Raw genomic sequence first — 22,482 nt, forward strand, 5'->3', positions numbered from 1 at the left:
TCTCACTCAGATACTTCCCAGTGAAAACTAGAAACTTTACACCTGGTGTCATCCACCACAGCAAAGCAGACCTGCATAAACTCCACGCACAGGATTTCTACTAGTTTGAGTTTTTTGTTTGCTTTAGTTTTGGTTGGGTTTTTTTTGGGTTTTTTTGTGGTTGGTTTGGGTTTTTTGGGGGGGGGGGTTTGTGTTTTTTTTTTTTACATAGAGATGGGATTACAGGTACTGCTCAGCTTTAGAGATGAGAAAGAACCAATTGTAGTTCCATATTCTAAATTACATTTCCGAAAAGAGATTATACAAAACAGTGCATTTCTTGTGCTTTTCTTGAAGTATCAGAATCCAACAGAAAAATTTCAAGGAGCTAAATTCTCAGTACATTTTTCATTTTTTTGGATTAGCATTTACATGATCAGGAGACATACGGCTCACTCATGTCCACCACATTTCAGCAGCGTTCAGATTCTTCAACACAAAGTCAATGGTTTTAAAAAAAAAAAAAAAAAAAAAAAGCACTGAGTTATGAAATAAGGTCAATATCCAGTGTCCTGCTAATAAAGTCATATTTTAATATAAAATATTCATACAGCATACTCTACACCTCATTCTCTCTGCTAGCTGAATACTGTTACTGACTATTCAAACAGAAAAACTTCAACCACTTTGCTCTTCAATGTTTTGGAGGGACGATACAGTTTCCAGCAGCTACTTTGATCACAGTAGTGGGGGGAAAGGAAAGAGGGAGAGACAGGGGGTAAATGTTCCAAAACTCTATATTAGGTTACGAAGTCGGCTGAAAGAGGGGAAGTTTTTCAGAATGTAAGGACTGATCCCACTCAGTGGAACACGAAACACTGCACTCATTAGTGTTTCCATTAGAAAGTTCTCCTTCCTACACTGCAAGTCACCCTTGTGCTCTCTTCCTGCCCAGTACGAAACCTTTTTCCCTCTAGAAATAAAACTTAGTCATTGCTCCCCTCTGTTGTCTTCTGCTCTTTCGGTTAGAGTTAAATAATAATTAATGTTGCTATAAAGATGAGTTAAAAACCCCAAATGCAGCCTTGGAGCCCGCTCATCAGGGTGTCATGTTTCAGGAAGCTGATTAATGTCCGTCAGTTTTGTGTCATTCAGGATTGCACGGATTCTCTCCAGGGAATCTGCCTGCCGGATCCGCTCCAGCTGCACCTGCAGAAAACCAACAGATGCCATTGAGCAAAACGTGCTGGTGCGAGACCTCAGACCTGTAACCAGAACTGAGCCAAAGGCCACGTTAGCAACGCCTAGGACCTGTGCAAGCAGAGGAGAAACCCAATTATCAGCTGGAAAACTCAGAATCAAGAATGGGAGGAAGGAAGACGTAAGGCAGGTGTGTTTTTACAATAAAAAGCCACTTTCTGGGGGGCTCAAGCAAGCCTTCATCATCACTCCACGTTCTGCCTAATAACCGGGCACTGACACCACACTGGCCAGGCAGACTGGAGATGTGCAAAGCAATGAAAACGTTCACAAAAAAAAATGTAAAGGAAGTACAGATCTGCCTAACGTACACCTTCAAGCCTCTCAAGATCAAAGCTAAAGCGCTCTTTGAGGAAACGTCCCATTTTCAAGCTCACTTGCTTTTCTGATAATCTATCAAGCTATTTCTTCTTGTGGGCTGAAAAAGCGCCCAGCAGAACTGTGCTGAAATGGATGCAAAGAGATCACCATTTTTTTAAAAAAATTATTTGTTTTAAACATTCCAACTTTCACATTCTTTGTATTAGGAACCAGGTTTTCAGCTGTAAATTCCCAACTAGTTGTTAATTTGATTTTTAGCCCTTCCCCTCCACTGCTGATACCTAGTTTGACCAGTGGACACCCCACACGGGTGATACTCACCCAAGCTCTCACCGATAAGGTCAGGGAAGGAAACAACCCTGCCTGGCTATCAAGAAAGCAAACCCCTCATTCAACGGTAAACTCTCATGTGACACAGCAGATCTTGTACACGAAGACAACATAAACCATTGTTTAAACTGAAAGCACTAACTGCTGAGGAACTTCTGTGTAATAGCTGCTTGGGGGCAGAAAGAACGCACAAAATGCAGAGCTACCACACGCCTGCTGAGCTCGTTACTGAAGGCCTGCTAAACTACCTGCACGTTTTGGGAGAGTGCACCACACATCTTCAGAGTGGCGTGTGTGGTTTTGCTCTAAGAACTGCATAAATCAGGGCATGTGAAAGGGTGATGGGGGGGGGAAAAAAAAAAAAAAAAAAAAAAAAACAGGCAACTTCACTAGCCAGGACGATTCAATAGTGTCCTTTGTCCTACCTGCTCCTCCAGAAAGAGCCAGAACAACGGACAACAGCTCCCTATGGTCTATCCAGCTAAACTCTGTCTAGTAAACTATCTCCTATACTCCTCTTTTAGTTTTCCAAATAAACCTGCACACTTGACTCCAAAAAACTGTATTTTTCATTCTGCTGAATTTCACTGACCAGACTGGCCAAGAAGTCAAAGTGCTGAAAATTCAGCACCTCCTCTCTGAGCACGATTTCTAGTACGCTGGAGCGTGAGGGGAGGTGCAAATTCTAAACAGCACGCACTCAAGGGGAGACCAGCCCAGTCTGGCTTCCTGAGCAGACACGTTAGTCACCCCGCAAACACAAAACCTGCAGGTCCCTTCGTGCTCTCTGCAGTTAACAGAAAGAGAGATCCGCCTGACAAACTGGAACTGGCCTTGGTGAACGGCCCTACCAAAACTCCTTCCTCCAGCCACCTTTTGGTATCTCAACGTCAACCACAAGTTTCACTTTTTGGAGAAAATACAAGTCTCGCAACAGTAACAACAGCAAGTATAAGACTTAGATAGCATAAACAGAAAGCAGTAAATATAACACAGAGAACCATTTCATATATTCTCATTAAACAGTACAAGTTCCTTACTTCATCCTCAAGATATTTGCACCGTAATGATTTGCTATGAAAAGTAACATAGTGGAAAACATCAGGAGATGGACGCTGAAATACTATGGTCTAAAGGTACCGTTAGTTACGGCTCTCTGTGGTTCCTTCTAGTCCAATAATTGTGTATTTTTGCTGCTGAGAATTGGTTGGAATCAAACAATCAGAATAAAATCCTCAATAGGTTTTAATACTGGTATTATACTAGGAATACTTGACCATTTTATTATACTAATAACTAAAACCAGTTCATAAACACCAACTTAAGAAAATTTACAACTTTACATAGCTCTGGAGAAGTAAAGAAACAAAAGTTGCACCTTACAAATGGATTGTACTTCTCTTACCTGAAGTGTCTGAGAAAGCTTTACAAAATCTCTCTGCACTTGCTCGCTGACATCTAATTCAGTCTGCAACCGCTGAGCTTTATTCTTCTCTTCAAATACCATCTGTTCAAGGTTTGCCTGAAGAGAAAAAGATTTTTTATGCTATGCTTAAACTGAATAAAAAAGGAGAAACTTGTATAAATTGATTATAGCATGATACTAGAAAAAATAAGCATGGCTATTCTCAGAGTCCTGGCAAGAAATTAAACCAATCGCTCTTCCTACCCCTTAATTTTCCTAACTGCAGAATCAGGGGCTACTACCCATCAGACACATCCTCATTAGATTGTTTAAAGCATGAAGAAGTCTTTTACCAGCACTAGATTCAAGGATCTCAAACCAAAAAAAGCAGATTTCAGAGTTTTAATGAAACACGACCGTAGCTGAAAGGCAGTAATCTGCTGGCAGAAATACAACTATCTTGCTGTCTTGAGTTTTAGTCAAAGAAGTCCGGGGGGTGGGACACAGTATGAGAGAGAGAGATCACAATTCATTCCTCTGACTGCCAAAGCAGGGCTCCTTCCTACAGCAACAGCAAAGTGGCAGTTATTCAAACGTATCAAAGCATTCAAATCCAAGGTTTGGTTAACCAGGAAGAAAGATTTCTATAAGCAGAAACGTTCCTCAAGCCTAACTTCAGAGGGCAATCCAACAGAGATACTCAATTAGCAGCAATTCAGATCCACTGCTTTACAAATGCAAGTGCAAAGTGATTGGCATGAGGATTTAAAATTGCATCCAATAAAATGCATATTTCACTGCCAGAATCTTACCAAATTCAAAAGCTTCCTTTTTCACTCTAATGTAGCAACACATTCTCTGATCCCATCATAGAAGATGCGTATATACATCATACCCAGACATCACAGCTACCTTTGCTGCAGTCTCCTTCTTCAGCTGTTCTTCTAGAGCGTTTTTTGCTTCCTGCAGAGTCTCCAGCTGCTGCAGGTTTTCCTGCGAAGAACTTTCCAACTATATTAAAATAATAAAAGAAGTATTAACTAAATCTCCTAAATGTTTCAATTTCTCACAGTTCCTCCATACAGGAAATATAGCCTACCTGTCTTTCCTGGGACTCAGAAATACACCTAAACAACCTCTCCGAGGGACACAGAAAACACCTAAATAACATCTCCTCTGCATTTATTTCTTTTTAGAGCTGGAGAGAAATGGCCAAACCTGACATTTACATTGTTATCATTAGGTAGCCTAATATTAGTTAGAAATTACTTAACCCAGTATTTAGGTTACATATTAACAAACAGACAAAACACCTTTTAAAGAAAAGAACTAGGGACGTGTCCCAGTCCTACAGTGGCATCAATTCTGTGCCTTGGAGCTCCAGGCATGACCTTACGTGTGCTTCCTTTGAAACGGTCACAGAAACTACACAGGTGCCACTACAACACAGGCGCACCTACACTCTTAGTGATACCAAGAGTTGCAACAGTCTGAGAGTGTCCAGCGCAGTGCCAGAGCCTTCAGCAAGAAAATCTGTGCAAACGCACAGACTAGTGTTCCTTCTTAAGGAAAGGTTCTCCACACCAACAAGCCAGCCCTCCAGCACCCCAGAAGCACACTGAGATGAAGGAACAACAATGTTATGTGTTTCACAATTCTCTCCTTAGTTCAGCTCTTTCCCTCCCAATACTGGGCACAGTAAACACTGTACAAAAATATATCTAAAGTGTTACTGAAACTTCAAAGGCAGATGGGGAAAAAAAAAAAAGTTCATTTTCTCTGATAGCAAGAGGTTGATGTCAAAGACAGCAACACAGTGTCGCTGACAGAACCAGCAGAAAAAAAGAATCCTAATAGGATTGTTTAAAAAACCTGCAAAACAAAACAAAACCACAAACCCCAAAATCCCACAGTGAAAGGGCTCCTTACCTGTTCTTTTTCCACTTTTATTCTTTCCAGTTCAGCTTTTAAACTGGAAATGGAAGCTGAAAAACAAGAATAATAAAGCTTAAATGCAAGAAAAACACAGGGAACTGGACATACCCTGTTTACCTCTGTTAATATTTAAAGCAGAATTAAGCACACGCTACATCAAAGGTACCTCAAAGGTAAACAAGTAATTCTGCTTTTGTTTTCAGCTGCACAGCTTTGGTGTATCTGCTATCAAAACCAGACAGTATTTAAAATTCAGGTAAGTCTACTTATGATGAAATCAAGTCTTCACTTACCTTACTAATTCCTAATATTCCTATTTTGAGACTGGTTTACCCTTGCTCACCTATTTCCTCTTTGCAATTCTCTATTTCCAGCTGTAGAGTTTCTTCTATATTTTCTTTCAAATATTGCTCAGCTTGAATCTGCTCTTTTAAGAATAAAATCTCTGCCTTAAGCTTCTCTTCAAGGTGATCTGCTGCTGTCCGCACACTAATGATGTCTTCACGATATTTTAAAATCAGCTCACGGAGCTCCTGAATCAATGATTAGCAAAGATTTGTATTATGATCTCCAGATACACACAGTGCTCTATTTATCAGCATACAAGCCAAAGACAAAGTTATGCTACCAGAGGTCTGTCCCACCCTACCAGATCCTGCATCCAGCAAAATATCAAAACAAAACTGCAGTTTGCTTGGCCAAAGTACATGAAGAATGTGTCAAGATTCATGTCTCCACAGGCCTATGACACCACCCCCCACAATCTTTTAATCTTGATGTGCTCGAGTGTAAGCGAGCGGCCGTGAAAAGGATGACAAGGCTTATCATTATTCTAGGCTCAGGCTTATTACTGGTCTTAACACCTGGACAGAAACTCAAGTGACTGACTTAGCTTGATTTATTGAATCAATATCTATATCAGAGCCATGGTGACTGAACACTTGTGTGCCCAGTTGCAAAATACAGCTTAAGCTGGCTGAACTGGGATAAATTCACACGCTACTGACAACAGAGCAGCTGTCAGGCCATAGTTAACTCATTTTGTTATTGTCCTTCCACGCCTTGAAGCATGCTCAAGGCACAGTGAGATCAGACCGCTGATTTTGTACATCACAGACTCACAGACTCAAAATCCAGAGATTATTGTTCGCTGTGCTATTTGAGCCAGCTTTCTGATAAAGGAGGTTCTTCCAGTGTGATCTAGTCACACGCATTGTTTGTGTTAATGGTTTAAAAACATTTTACCTCTGCTGCTTCTGGTAGAATGAAATCTTCGGCTTGCTGTAAAGACACATGCAAGCTATGTTTTCCTTGAAGACTTTCGTTATCTTTTTGCAGTCTCACCAACTCTTCTGAAACCTGCTCCCTTGACTGCGTCAGGACAGCCTCCAGTGCAAAGAAAAGCATAAATTCACATTTAGGGTCATACTTGAACCTCTTCATGCCCCGGTTCTATCATTACTAGTACCATTACTATCATTCAAATTGATATTCTTAGTAAGGAAGGGAAACAAAGTGATTGTGTGGATCAACATGAGCCCTCTTGCCTGGCCTATGCACCAGAAATAAAGGCAAGATCGTGGTAACTGCACAGGCAGCTAGGAGGAAGCAAGTGATAAATACACCACCGTTTAAGTCTCCCAGTTTTCTTCCATATTTATCCATTAGCTAGCTGTACTCATGCAGGGGAGGTGGGGGGGCAGGGAAATCACATGTTTTGGGAACTGGCAATGATGTTTATTAAAACCACCTCCTAACAACTCAGCTGCAATATCAGATTATTCAAAAACCTTCAACATTCATTCTGAAACTTTCTATGGTAGGTGTCTGCCTCCCACTGTCTCTTTGAGGAAAAGATCAAAACCAGCTGACCTCTTGTAAAGAAAAAGGATTAAGAAAACATAGTTTTGCTTGCATTACAAAAGAAAAAAATCCAGTCAAATTTTCTGAGAGGAACAATTGCTTTGGAGTGGGGAAACAGGGACTTGAACTCTGACAGAAGCTGCCCTTTGTATTATAGGCGAAGGGCATATTCAGATCAATATTTTTTCTGAATCTCCTGCATCTCCATTAGGCACACTCTCATGCAGAACAAAAAAAAATTTCTGCAAGCGGTGCCCTGATGTCCTACAGACAATCCCAGGCCCCAGGAATGCAATACTGGGCTTCCCGAGAATGAACGCTCTTAGTCCCCGCAATGCTGTGCGAGAGAAGAAACATAATTCTAATATAGAAGGGAATGAACAGCTCTAAGGAAGTTCGATTTTGCTTTACCCTAGAAAAAGAGCTCCTGTTCCTATTTTCTGGCTTAATTCCTGCAAGATGCTCATAATAGTTTTTTTTTTTAAAAAAAAAAAAAGTAAGTTCCCATACATCTCTCTTCCTGGGTGTTAGGGCTGATAATTTAAGTCTGACCTGTAAAAATGTTGAGCATTCATCTCTAAAACTCCAGAAAATAATTACTAGGGATGGTACTTTCAATGAATCCTAAAAAACTGTCTAGAGAAAATCTAATCTATCTCCAGATCTGAGGTGAAATAAGATACTAAATGGGCATGGCATGTACATAATGAGTAAGGGGGAAAGGAAGCTGACGAGTCATCTCCATGCTCATCAGCATGCATATACACAGAAAGTATGACAGACCAATGCCACAAACAGCACTTGCTATCAGGGCTCATTCAATCACCGTCTTTACGTGTCAACACGCACAGTTGTCGGCTGGGTGGCAAGACAAAGCCTTTGACAAACACACTGCGCCCCAAAGGTCAGACAAATAGTGCTGTTCGAGTGATCTCTGGGCTTAAGCTGTCTTACCATTTGCTCCTGGACACTTCTCTTTGCTTGCAAAAACGCCTGCTGCAGTTCGCCAAGGAAGTTCTCCGACTTTTGACATTTAGCCATAAGCAAAGAGATCTGGAAAAAAAAAAAAAAAAAAAAAAAAAAAAAGAGAAGCCACACAGACAAAGATATAAAGCATGAAACAGAGTTGGAAGAAGAAATAACTACTGAAGTTCTCTTGCCTCTTATCAATACTAAAATACGCTTTGAAATGTCAAGCTAATCCACTGAAGTTTAGTTAATTCCTCGCTCAGTAAAGCGTTTGTGCAGCTCAAGTCAGTAAGAAGAGATGCTGTGCTTGTATGCCAATAATATATTCTATTTACCAAACTCTAAACAACAAAGAAACAGTTAATTCTAATCAAACTTAAATGTAAGCCAGTTCAAAGACACTGAAGGGAAACTGAAAAGCTACTACCTAAGTTTTCAGCATTTGCTATAAGGTAATTTTTTGTATCATACTCTGAACGCACAGATCTTCAAAAACTTGACAGTTAAGTTGTTCTACAACACATGCTTGACAGTAAGAAGAAGCGTTACTTCATTAAGAGCACCCCAGTACAGCCAAAAGAACAAATGTATAAACATATTCCTGTTAAGACAGACTTTACCTAATAACTACTGTTTCCTTAGTAAGAAGAAAATACTGGGTGGGATGGGAGACAGAAAATTTTACTTCGCTTGAGCTGGAAGTTCAAAGCCTTGTACACAGCATTTACCTAATACTGTAATCTTTGATGGGCCAAAGATGATCAATTTTATTTTATTTTATTTTAAAGCTATGACTACTACACATCTTGTTTGGCTCTGTTGTTCCAGGAGAGTTATGCAGCCCTCAGTCTGAGAAATCTATAAAATAACAGCCTGCTGAAAAGAAGTCTACCGCATATTTTGGACCAGCTACTGTTACCGCCTGCTCAGCTACTCGTTAACTGTATGTCTCCACCACAGGTCCATTAATTGGCTGTCAAGTGTGGATGAGAGCAAGTGGTATGAGTACTACCACTCTTCTACCGGCAAGGACACAGGACTACTTTTGCATGTTCGGGTGATTTTATACACAGGTCACCTCAAAACTCCAACACTACTCAAGTTCCAATTATCACCTCTGTAACGGATTTCAAAATTAGAGGTGAAACTTTAGGGTCAAAATTGGATCAGATGATATTAGAGACATGTCAGACTTATCAGGAAACTGCGGCAGACTCAGGCAGAGCATAACTAACTAGAAATTCTCATTTTTGTTGCCTCTGGAGCAGGTAGTCCCATCCACATCTAACAGAAGACAAGATCTAGTTACATATCTTTGAATAACATTCATAATTCCTACCATCTTGATTTCAAAATGCTTGTACCTGATTAGAAGAGTCTTCAGCACTTTGTTTCATGTAATCTTCCAATTCCTGTTTATCTTTCATTGTCTTTTCCAGCTGATCATTAGCCTGCCTCAGCATCACCTGCAGCTTTTTCACCTGTGTCGTTATAACAAAATAAATTTTCCATTCTTTTGAGGAGCATTTATTTCCTGATCATAAACATAACCTACCCCATCGCACCCCCAAACCACAAAAAAAAATCCCTCAAAAACCCTACGCAACCCCCAGAAGCTCCTTCGTTGTTCTTCTGAAACACCCTGCATCACAGATTACACCTATACAGAAACACGGGACATCAAACCGCACTGGACCATCACCATGTAACAACTTCAATCACTTCTTTCAAAGCAGAATGTGACTCATGCCCTCTGTACCCATCTGAAAATTGTTCTTCAGTATATGGCAGGAAAAATACATCCTCCACTACTTTACAGTCATTTTACGCTGCGAGGATGAGGTCCTCTAGTTTTCCTTTGCTGTTAACAATTCTTGCAGTATCAAAGATAATAGAATTTAATGCATGACAAGCATTTTAGAATATAAATTATGAAAGATACTGACTTCAGCATGAGCACAATGCTTTTTATAGAAGAGTGCCTTTACTGCTTGATCTTATAGCACTGGATAAAGTGACTCTAAGGTGAATCCTTAAGAAATACATACATGTCGTGCTCATGACCACACACCAAAACCAAATCAGGTTATATCGATAAAATGTCAGAAGTTATTCAGATTTTAAAGCATGTTGACATTGTTCAATTAAAGCCAATGAATAAAACAGCATTGTTGCATCCTTAGTAGTTCAAATAGCCACAAAAATCTTGCTAAAGCTAGAAGAGAAATCCCACCTGGTCTCTCGTTTCAGCCTCCTGAATCTGGATACCTTGCAACTGCTTCTCATAATTCGAGCACATATCACAGCGTCTACCCAGCTTGTTCCCTGCATTCTGCACCTGCAGAACACAGAGTTATCACCTGCCAGAAAGGCCATAAAATTCTTCAAGGAATGCAGGAGTGCTACATACTCTCAGGTGTGTTGTATGATCACAAAATGTTACAGATAAAAGGCAGTGGCAGAATCAGGTAATGGCAAGATTAAGTTGCTCTAGAAGTAAAGGATAACGTAAAATCAGCTGCAGGATATCAGCTTCTCCTGGCATGAGTCCCACTATTAGCACAAAAGCAATAAGCCATGACATGCAAGAGTTCAAGTCCCTCAGTGTGTCCTTTTGAAATATATTACTTAATTACCCGTACAGAAACAGACATCTCTGAGAAAAGCCTTCAACAGGCTGTAGCGGGTTTTCATGGAATTATTTTGTATTACAATCAAACTACAAACACAATACTATGGTGTTTGGTTGTAAGGGTTTTGTGTATGTGTTGGGGGGAGGTTTTTTGTTTTGCTTTTGGGTCTTTTGTGTGTGTGTGGTTTGGGTTTTGGGTTTCTTCTGGGGGAGTGTGTGTGTATTTTTTTTTAAATTAACACAAAGCAATTAAAAAGCAAGTCAGTTCATCAGGTCAAGACTTTCTTAAATCTTCTTTGTCCTGCAACTGAACTCTGAATATTTTTCAATGGCACATACTGGTTTTGTTCTGTAACAGTCATCAAGCTTTATTCACTTTTTAATATCCTCCTCCAGTACGGCTCAGTAGACTGAATAATCAGCTAGAAGAACAATTGGGAAAGAATAAAGTAGAAGACAGGCAGATCTAAAAAAAAAATAATAATATATAAATAGGAGAGTTTAAAAAAAAAGTAAGTGTTGGGGTGTACAGCAGGGATACAAAGACTAAACCAGCTGCCACTTTGAAATTGTCATGGTTTTGGCCAAGGGGACAAACGGAGATTTTACCAAAGCTCCAGCTGCAAGTCAGGTTTGAGCTGTATTTGTTGCCCCATGTCCCACCCACAGAGTGCCACTCACATACCCTACCTCCAGAAGCATGGGGGAAGCAGGGCGTTTCTGTTCGGAATTCTGCGAAAGGGTCTGAGTAAAGTGTCAGTGAAATGTCAACAGGGCAAGGAAATACTCAAGAGGAGAGGATTTAACTCAGCCTTGAGATTACTACACCATAATTTCTCCAGATACTACAAATTAGTAGCAACACAACAAAAAATAAAGCAACTTTACAATAGTTTGGAAAGACATCTTAAGTAATGATTTGCAGATTCAGTTGAATTCCAACAAGCTGAAGATATAAAATATTGCTAGTTCTGAATTTCATCTCTCCTTTGCTTGGCCTCTTCTCTTTCGCTGCATTTTTACACTCCTTTCGTGCCCTTTCCTCCCACCTTTTCTTCCTTTTCACCCATTCTGGATTGCTATCTCCTCCCCTGTCTTTTCTTCCCCCTAAAGTGTTGCTCCTGGGCCTCTCTTCTTCTGAAAGAGTAACCACAGCAGCCCCACAATACTCCTCTTTTCAACAACAAACCAAATGCAAGCTTTTAACTGGCATCATGTAAAGCTGCTGAAAAACTGACAGGCAGAACACCCAGAAGCAACAATTCTTGGTGACCCACACTGGAACTGGCACAGTGTTAAGTCTAATCTGCTGCTTGTCCCTCTGAGAAATTGGTTTCTGATGAAGCAAGTCCCCAACAATTTTCTGAAGCTTCCTTTGTGGTAGCTTTGTCTGTTACGCATATCTTGGCTGCTCATTTCTAAATTGCCCTCCATGCACAATCCTCAGTAAAACCCTGGGTTGTACACTCTGGTTGTACAAACCAGGTTGGCTCTGCTCCTTCCATTAATCTGCACACTTTTTTGGTTACCATCAGCGCCACTAAAACAGCCTTTCCTTAGCTTCCTGTTTTCTCCTTTTCTTTGAGTTCTCCCATCTTTTTTCACCCTCTCACATCGGTGCAACACCAACAGCACCTCTGCCAGACTCTCCCTTAACTGCAAAAATATCCTGTAAAGCTGACTTTCCCTGGAGCAGGGTCAGCCAACGTGGTTTTCATCCGATGTGCTTTACCTACAGAAGTATTCCAAGAGAGGAAAGTGAACACGCTAGATATGATGATGCCCATTTCCTTCCACACCTGCCTGTGTAAAGCAAAGGAGGAAGAGCTTTCACCCAGCGGGCAGCCCCCAACACGCAGGCTGCCTGTGCTGTGGGTACCCACCTCCTTCTGCAGCAGGTTCCACTCCGTCTCGCTAACCAAGCGGTAACCGCTAGGAGATACGTAAGCACTTTCCACCCCTTGTGTAACGCTGGAGAGAAGTGAGGCAGTCTCTTCTTGCTCTGGTGTCATTGCTTTGATTGCTTTTTCCTGATCTTTGGTTAACATGAACCCACTTGGCATTTGCAGAGACCCAAGGGAAGCCGTATCAAAGTTCTCAGACACTGAATCTGCTCCAACAAGTGGTCCAAAATCTGACTCATCCAGGTTCCCAGCAGATTTTGCTTTGTTGTTGTATCCTAAAGCTTTGGACTGTAAAGATCCAGAAGTCCCTAGACTGTCTGTTGACTGTGCTCTCCGTAGTCCATCTTTAAACATATCATTATCTGATTTATTGAAAGATTCGCCAGAAGAAAGAAGCAAGTCTGCATCCAATGAGTGGACTGAGCCATGGGTGCTATTTACCTGCACCTGGAATTGAACAAACAAGGAAGAAAAAAATTATATACTTCATTTTAGAAGCATGGTACAAGAAGAATGCTGGACACTAGTTGCCAGACATGGCTGAAGCAAATTTCAATTGGCTTTGGCAACAGCATACAATCAGTAAGCTTAAGATAGCAGAGAAAAGGAGAAAGAACTGAAATGTAGAATTAAAACCCAAAACAAACAAGGGGGGGAAAGAAAAAAAAAGAAAAGTCTTATGTTAACAGAGTGCTTCTGTAAGAATCTGTCCTCCTGCCAGACAAGCAAGGACAGTCACCTTACATCTTCCAATATTGGAAACAAGGTCTTTCTTCTTCCACAAAGGTATACATGCAATATCACTTCTAAAACTATAATCTACACAACAGAAGAAAAATACACCATTCCACAAGTAAATTCAGCAAAAAAATTACATTAGCATAAAAATAAATGGCAAATATATACTTAAAATCTACTCTATACTGACAAGTGAATATTCTTCAGTTTCTTGTCAGACACTCAAAGCAGAAGAAAAATATTGTAAGAGAAAGAAAGTTTTTCTTTAAAAGATTATCTTTTAAAGACAACAAATAAAGGGAAAAGGTTGGGCTTAAACAGAAAGGTATCCTGGGGAATGCCAATACCAAAAGCCACACTAACTGTCCTGTGATGTATATAAGGCACATTAAGTCTACCGATCTATTTTTATTTATGTGTAGCACTGAAAAGAGAGCAGTAATGCTTGATTTAAAAATTATGACTGCTTTCAAAATACTTTCCGATGTATTATGTACTTCTGCTTTGCCATTAAACATGTAAAGAAAACAACACTGAAAACAGGTCTCTTGAGAAAAACAATCATTTCTGAAATAGGTCCAGCAGAGACCAGCAGGCAGCTGGTACTTCCATATAGGTGTTTATAACTATATCTTATGTACTACTGTTTTTATGACTGTTGTAAATGCCTTGTTTTAATAATTCTTAGGTGTATTATTTCTATTTACATGTATATATACAAGTTTGTAACAAAAAGTCAAGAGAAAAGAGACATATAAAACTGCATCTTCAGACAACTGTTTGGCAATAGTTAACAAATCACTTGTTTTTATTGCAAACCGGTCAGTAAGAGAAGAGTTCAGAAGTCAAATTATGACAAGTTGCAAGACATAACCGATAACACAACTCGTAAAATACATTCTATACAGTTAAAAGGAGGTCATAAATAGCAACAAAACCAAATCCATAAACAAAACCAAAACCACTCTGGAAATTATGCCCTTTCTCAACATGTAAAGTTTTCCATTATGTATAATTCCTAGAATTAAATAAATGTTGTGATTGAGGGACTAAAGAGTATCCTAGAAACCGAGATTAAAGAAAACATCAGAAGATAAAATTTTTGTTCACCATCAGTATGTCTCATTTGCATATCTGGATACAGAAGTGTTAGCATACGCAGAATTTGGAATAGGAAGTTGTATCATTACTGTCCTTTCTGTGAGATAAAGGGTAGAGCTACATCTCAGCTGCATTTAGATGTTATGATTTTGAACCTCTTTCTGCATTTTGAAGTGTTATAAATAATTCATAAGAATAAAGGACAGACTCTAGAAGTATATCCCTTCAAAAAGGATAAGCAAAACATGCAAAATACTGGCTCACTGCAAATCCTCCAATCTCTTGAAGCTTACATAAGGTTCTATAGCACAAAACTCAGTTTGTTTTTATTAATTTGTCCCTATTTTGACTTACAAAACCAAAATAGAACCTGTCAGATGATCAGATAAACAAGTGAAATGTAGTCAAAAAGGAGAAGTAACCGCCCATTTTGATGCTGTTTCCAAGTTCCAACCTGTGTGCTCACTGGACTTGTTTCCTCACAAGTGAAAAGCTTAGGCAAACTGCAAATAAAAATTCAGCTTGTCCCAGGGTATGACTACCTACAACACCCAAATGGCATCCACCAGCACTGCTTTTTTCTGGCTGTTACAATGCGTTTACTTAGAGTAACTTCAAGCAGCTTCTGCAAAACTTGGTGCTGAGCTCCAGCTACGGGTTTTGCTAAAAAAAGCTGATTTATGGTTGCTAAACACGTGTGGCCAAAAACCTCCACTCGCACAGCTGGATGTAGCTTAATACATACAGACACATACATGACACTATTTTGCACATGGTGAGCAACAGCCTAACTTCACAGTGACCTCAGACTTGCCTAACCAGTGTAAGTTTAGTACAGAATTCAACAAGCAGGTTAGTAAAGCAGCTACAATATACTTGCTGAATGTTCAGATATAATTGGTTTAATTCTGAACGTTTAGGTGCGTTAGAATGTGGGTTATAAATCCCAAGAGAATTTAACGGCAGTTAGCAACCAGAATGCAGAAAGCGAATTACAGATTTTAATAGCACCTCGCAGGATTGGGAAGTATTGTCTTCCACTCTTTATTATAACTTACATATTCAAGTGCAACTCCAAAGACTTTTCATTGCTTAGTAAGAATTACAAGCTACACGGAGTAAATGGCACCAAATCTGCATTTGTATTTGGAATCAACACCCCGAGGAATGCATGAGTCCTCAAAGTCAGCTTGAGCTACCCAATCATTTTACCTCTTCATTAGAGAGCTGGGTAAGGGTTTCCTCAGGGGCTAGAGAACATGAAGCTTTCGTTTCATCATCTGAATCTTTTTGCTTCTGCTCCTTTCTCTTGCTAAGCCTTTGTTGGTCATCTTCTTCCTAGAAATCAGTGTGTGATAGAGAACACATATAAGAGAGATCTGATTTTGCCAGAGTAGTCATGACATTAGCTTTCATGATAAACTAAGCTACAAAGGCGGCACTCAAAAACATTTCGGTTAAAACACCAGTATTTATCACACAAGGATTCTTTTGGTTGAAAATCTGGTGTTCATTTCACAAAGCACCCAAACTGACTTAAATGAGAGCTTAATTTTCAAGTTCAGCGGCCATTTTATGTTCCGGAATAATTTTATTCTAAGAACTATCATCTAGACCAAAATCACTACTACAGGGATTACCAAATAAGTAACAAAAATAGCTCTTATGCTGGCTATTATATAGAATGTGATAATATATTTGCATCACTAATGGCCCCATTAACAGCCATTATACAAGCATGAACATTAGAACAAAATGTGAAAACAAGAAGTGCCTTGATCGCTCTAATCAATGGGATATAACATATGGAAAAAGAATCCAAAGAAAGACATCATAGAACATTAAGTCATAAAGCATGTATACAATCACTTGCATAAGATAATTTAACATTAAGCTCTTAATTTATGCCTGAGCTAGGTACTGTATTGGAAAAACCTAGAAATAAGTGAAATGTGCTATCCTAATATCCTTAACCCAGATGTTTTGCATCACAGATGACTGTTTCTTCCTCCAAGATATAACTTCTGGATATTATTACCTTTTCATTTAACAATATTGGCAACTTCACTGTTAAGGTTATGATATATGTTAATAATAAAATATTGCACAAATAGAGAGTTTCTTTTATAACTTTTGGCTGTCATTCAAATAAAGAATTTCTATTGAAACTGTCAGCTATCATTTTTTGAAATATTAACACACTTAAATAACTTGTCTCCAACATGTGATTTCCATACTGTTATACCACATTACATCTACAGTATTTAAAAAAAAAAAAAAAAAAGGAAAGCAGCAAGTAACCTGATCCTTTTTTTTTAGTTCTTCAACCTGTCGGAGCTGCTCAGAGGTCAGAACAATTTCCATACGCTGCATGTCCCTCATCAGTAAACGCTGAGACTCCAAGAACTGGTCATTGGCTTTTTGCCATGTGTGTTTCAACTGGTTGTGCTGTTGTCGCTCTTGCTCTAAGAGATGGCACACTATTCAAAAATAGAGAGTCATTCTGAACCAGAATTTTTAACCTCTTTTCCAAAGAGAAGCATTGTCATGAAGAAAAGTAATTATCATTCTAAGCAAGAACAGTGAAGCTTTGTTCAACAACTATTTAGGATTAAATAAGACATTTTCTTAATTCCCAAACTTGGCTTGTGATTAGGGATGTATTACTGACAGTTAAAGATTTCCCAGTTAGATAACTAATGCCTTAACTTCATGCATGAATTCTAATTGTTTGGTTTTTTTTAGTGCTGTCGTCTACCTCCCTATTTATTTCAATAGAAGGTTCCGGTTTTCGTTCCTCTGCAGCAATTCTGCACTGTACTGGCATGCACGTACATTTACACATCCATCCCACCACCAGGTATTCAGAATTGACATACCTCAGGGTGACATATCAATACATTGTGGAAATAATGCTCAGAATCACACACAAATAAAAGACACCAGTACTTTAATAAGAATGAAGCTTGCCATATTGTAAGAACTTAGCAGAAATTCAATAGCATCCCTTGAGAGAATGAATGGTTCTGTTGTTTTTCTCTGTCGTAAAAGAACTCCACACAACTCTTCTGTAAGCATTTAAGGGCTTTCACATTTAAAATATTACTTTCTCCCCCCACAATTTCTTTAAGGCCAATTCAAATAAGAAATCAGAAAAGAATTAACACCTATCTTGGTTTTTTCATCCTTAATATAGAAGAGTCAAAAGGATTATTATTAGATATACCTTCATGCAGTTCTTTCCGCAACTTCTCTGCATCTTCTTGCAGGACTGATTTTTGCGTGTTGAGAACAGCCACATACATTTCTAGATCTGTCCTACATGACTTCTCGGCTTCCAAATAATGGTTCAGTTCTTTAACCTGAATAAAAAGAGGGAAATCTATCATCTCAATGGGGGAACACTCTCAGGCATTTCCCTTTTGTTAGAAGTTACAGCATCGCCTGTTTGGGTAATGTACAGGTGCTGAAGGACACGTTTATTTCTAGAAACCACAAATATTCAACTACCAGTGTGCAAGTAGCACTTGTATTTATTTGTAAGTTACTCATTAAAATTCTGCTAAATCAAACATATCAGTATATCACAATCATAGCAATTGGATCATAACAGCAGTGGCACAGAGATGGGAAAGAGGTAAATATCTAAGAAGAGCGGACAATGAAGCAATCCTTTAATAAGCTTTGATAAGCCAACAACTAAGTAGGACGTGGAGAATGTTCAAAATAGAGGCACAAAGGTAGTCAGAAAACACGACTGCGAGGCACACCTGACCTAAACCAGGGATGGTATGTCTAAGAAGAGAGAAAACGGGACAGACAAGAAAAAAAAATCCAAAACATTCAAACTCATGAAAGACGGCTGCAAAGAAAAAGGAAAATCTGTCAATGAAAAGCTATTACATCAAGAAAAGACTGAAGAAATATACTAGGAGCTTTTTTTTTTTTATTTCTTGTTTTTTAAATAGCAAGGCTAACAAAGAACTGGAATGAATGTCCTGCGGAGATTGCAGAATCTCCAGTGAGAACCTTTTAAGCTAGGGTTACACAAACATCTGTCAAACGTGGTGCTCATAAAACGGATCCCATCCTGGAGCAAGGAACAGGTTGAAAGATTTCTTTATGGCACTATTCAGTTTTAAGGTTTGCTGAGTCAGGAATCACAAGGGTTTTTCTATTTTGAATAAAAAAAAAAAAAAGCCTTCAGGCAATCCCTAACTGGCTCCACAGAGCTGGTGTTTGTCTTCCTCAACACAGTACAGGCGCCACAGACACCAACTCACGAGTTCAAGATAGCCCTTTGGCTTTAACTTGCCATTGATGGTGAGGCGAACTTCTCCTGCCCTAAGGTACCAAGTCTTGTACCTACTGGCCTTTTAGCCTTGGAAGCGGAGGTATCTGACTCCCAGAGAACAGCCCTCGGGAAGGATGGAACAGGGAGGGGGGCGGGGAGAAAGAGAGAGAAAAGACAGCATTGTTTCCCTAATCCAGCTAAATACTTGACACTGAAAACCAAAATGGCATGACTCAAGCAGATCTGCTGGGTTTCATCATGACCAAAGCCAAACATACTACTCATTCTGCACGTCAGCCCTCATATCCATCTAATATAAAATGCGTCAATAATACCTTGCACTTCTACAGCACTGTACATTGAAGTACTTCAACAACTTCCTAAATTCATGCTTAACCAGCTCCTTACTAGATATAAAATAGCAATTCTCTCCCATTAACTGAAAAAGGTGACTTCAAATAGGACTACCAGCGACTTCAGACAGAAGGAATAATGAAGTGGAATTGACCATAGGTAAGAATTAACGGCCCAAGTTATTTTCTTTGCTAAGAATCACCATATACAGTTAAGATTTCTTTAAAAACAACCCCTTGATAAACTAGAAGCATGGATAAAGTGATTATTCTCTTTTTTTCCAAGAGATGTGTGCTTGTGTTCTACTCATTCCAGAGTATGCTGTGCTCAGATTTTAGGAGACCGACAGAGACCCCAATGCAATTCCTGAAGGATCATCAATTTTATTCAGGCCCTGCCTCCAAGAAAAGAGGGTGACAAGAATGACCTATCATTTTTATAACCAAATTAAGCAGAAAAGTTCTAAGGGGAGTTCTAGACTACTCTTAAGAAAAGGAAAAAAAAGATTAAAAAGGCGGGGGAGGGGGAAAAGCATTTTGAGAGCAAGCAAGAAGAGAAGGTTCACATTTCCTCATCTTCCCCCGTTCATCCTGGCAATGAAAAGGAAGTATTATTTGCGTCAAGAGAAAAAGCAGAACTATTATTTCTAGGAACATTTCAATCTCAAAAATTTGACCTATAAAGCACAAAGAATCTATGAAGAAAAACACTCAAGCTTGGACTGTAAATCTAGTAAAATTTTTTAGACTGTTCAATGAATGACATTGTTCTTCCAAATCCCAGACAGACCTCCAAGTTGGAATAAAAAGGGAGGGGGAGAAATAATTCCAGAAAGCCACGAGCATCTATTTAAATGAGAATACAACTGATCCAGAAGACAAGGAAGGTATTTATTTGTATGTCTTAAAAACATCCACGTGGCAAGTTACTTTGCAATTTCAGCCTATGTGACTTTCAAGATACAATATTTGTTACAAAATACCTCTTCATTTCTGTATAAAACAGTACATTAAATGCAACTATCTTACAGTGATGTAGATATTATTTACCCTTCACAGCTGCTGAGAAAGTTCCATACAGGTTCTGGCATTTCTGAAGAATACAGAAATGCTAAATAAACACTTACATTGATTTCTGGGCAGCTATGACCAATGTATCCCTTTCTATGAATCCAAGGTTTACTTAATTTTAGGACACAAATTCAGGCCATACTGCCTCAGTATTATGCCCAGGATTAGAAGATGAAACATAGCAGATGCTGGATGGAAGTAGATTAAAGGGATTCTGCCAAATGTAAATCTTCCTGTGACTGCAAGCATGACAATAATCTAAAGACCAGGCTGTTGGAAAGGTGCAAAGCAGTTATTTTTCTAGATCTTTTTTATTACTAGTAGACCTGAAGCCACGCAATTTAAGCTAAGCACAGATCACACACACACCACGTAATGTAACCCTCAAAACTAAGAGATGGCAAAACATATATAGACCAAGTATGCTATTTGGGTTACAGAAGAAAAGATGCATGAAGTTTCGCAAGATACCTTCTTCTCTCTTACAAAATTTTACTTGACTTATCTGCATCAAACTAGCATCATGCAAGATATAAATTAGGATACAGTTACAACTTCACCTCACCTTTGATGCTTCTAATTCTTTTATTTTTTCTTCAGCTCCTGTCAATTTCTCCTTTAGCGCTGCAATCTCTTTCTCCATAGGCATCACAACTGAACGCAGCTTCTCCGCATCTTCCTGGGCCTGAAGTTAACACAATAAATTATGAATAACACATTACCATAGTTTTCACCGCAACAGTTTCCATTATCAGAGACATTTGGAGAAAATATCTGTACCAACAAAAATAGCTGACTAAACTTCTGCTTTCAATACTCGTCTTACTGCTATTTATTTAGTTCAGCAGCCATCTCTGCAACAACTGGCTGATGTTACTCCATTCGCAGAAGGCAGCCAGATTTTAAATCCATGTATGGATTAGGCCATGAATATCTGCTTTTAAAAAGAATTTTAGTATATCTATCACTGAACTAGAAAATTAACAGGTCAAGCGTTTTAAAATATATACATTTTTCTGTTATTAAAAGCCTAACTGTCCTGCAACTTGTTGCCACATAGCACATATAAAAAAAGTGTAACACAAGAACTGCATGGTCAGTTATTGGCCATTCATTTACTCATGAGATTAAGAGAAAAAGGATCTGTGCAGTAATGCATAGCGTAGCCTTGCCCTGTTTTAGAAGACCATTTTTTAGCTTTCAATTACTACTGATGTAGTACAGTAACACCAAAACCCAGTGCTAAGTATTTCAAAATTATATACAGACAATTTATCAAAAAAATCCATTATTTTTTTTCAAAAAGTACTCCTGAAAAGTTCAAAACAGGACAACAGAACAATAAGACTGATGGGCGCCAGGGGCCGTTGAGCCGAGAAAGAACCAGGTAAAAATAGCAAATATTAAAATAAGAATAGCATTCAGTGTTGAAATTCAGAACTGCGCATGTCAAAGGGTTGCCTTGACGTCCCCATTTCTTAAATGCTCTGGCTTTCCTTAAGGGATGCACTAAAAACATTCCAAGTGAGAGTAACCACTCCCATAGATTCCACAACAGCAAGCAGAACACTCAAACATCCACAGCAGCGAAATTCTTCAAGCCACAAAGAATTTAGGCAACCTAATTCAGGTGGGGTTTATGTACGAAGGCTCAGAATACTCAGTTGTTCTCTACCTTCTACTGGAGGATCTCGGCAGGGAAGGAAAAGCTGTGTCCCAAAAGCTGAAGTTTCAAACGATGACACTTTTCAACCCTGATCAGCAAAGACAGCCACCAAAGACAACATTCACGTCTTGTTTTAAATCAAGGCTAAAAGGCGGGTCTTAGAAGCTACACATTGGATTTTCAGTTTCTGGTAAGCTTATTGACAATGGTATTCCGAGCAAGACTTTCAGCAAGAAAAACAGACAATATTTTTAACCACTGAAGTTTTCTAAACTTAAAATTAATAGATAAAACAAAATAATATTGCTATACTTGTCAAGTATACAAATGCTACCAGGCCCTTGGGCTCTAAAAAGCTTTGAAGAAAACTCTATAAACAACAACAAATTTAAATTTCTTCATGCTTCATTCACTTCTGATATTTTATATATATATATATATATATATAGTCACTGCTAGTTTGCTTGTCCGAAGAGTACAAATAAAATTCATGAGGAAAGAGAGGGACATCACATGACACAGTGAATTCAATATGAGGGACATGTGACATGTCACACATACATGCATACCCTGTCACCTGCAGCCAGCAACTCATCAATCACACTTTTCAAACAGATGGGAGCAGTTCAAAGATTGCTTTATATCTCATGTATTGTACTGG

At 39.0% G+C, this 22,482-nt stretch overlaps 1 protein-coding gene across 4 annotated transcripts in view; it reads right to left on the reverse strand.

The window, feature by feature from the left end:
• Positions 1 to 549: 549 nt before the first annotated feature.
• The window catches only part of RABEP1 (rabaptin, RAB GTPase binding effector protein 1), a 49,348-nt gene continuing 27,415 nt past the window's right edge, over positions 550 to 22,482 (reverse strand). For all 4 annotated transcript variants that reach the window (XM_055714897.1, XM_027806410.2, XM_055714905.1 and 1 more), the window contains 14 exons: positions 20,721 to 20,840; positions 17,664 to 17,799; positions 16,739 to 16,917; positions 15,650 to 15,775; positions 12,578 to 13,045; positions 10,296 to 10,400; positions 9,427 to 9,543; positions 8,048 to 8,146; positions 6,476 to 6,616; positions 5,574 to 5,763; positions 5,225 to 5,280; positions 4,208 to 4,306; positions 3,296 to 3,412; positions 550 to 1,188 (listed from right to left, as the gene is read on the reverse strand). In XM_055714897.1, coding sequence (XP_055570872.1) covers positions 1,087 to 1,188; positions 3,296 to 3,412; positions 4,208 to 4,306; positions 5,225 to 5,280; positions 5,574 to 5,763; positions 6,476 to 6,616; positions 8,048 to 8,146; positions 9,427 to 9,543; positions 10,296 to 10,400; positions 12,578 to 13,045; positions 15,650 to 15,775; positions 16,739 to 16,917; positions 17,664 to 17,799; positions 20,721 to 20,840 — 2,055 coding nt within the window. In that variant the 3' untranslated portion in view covers positions 550 to 1,086. The remainder of the gene's footprint in view (positions 1,189 to 3,295; positions 3,413 to 4,207; positions 4,307 to 5,224; positions 5,281 to 5,573; positions 5,764 to 6,475; positions 6,617 to 8,047; positions 8,147 to 9,426; positions 9,544 to 10,295; positions 10,401 to 12,577; positions 13,046 to 15,649; positions 15,776 to 16,738; positions 16,918 to 17,663; positions 17,800 to 20,720; positions 20,841 to 22,482) is intronic.

The sequence above is a fragment of the Falco cherrug genome, chromosome 1 (assembly GCF_023634085.1).
Source record: "Falco cherrug isolate bFalChe1 chromosome 1, bFalChe1.pri, whole genome shotgun sequence".
Taxonomy (NCBI): Eukaryota; Metazoa; Chordata; class Aves; order Falconiformes; family Falconidae; genus Falco; species Falco cherrug.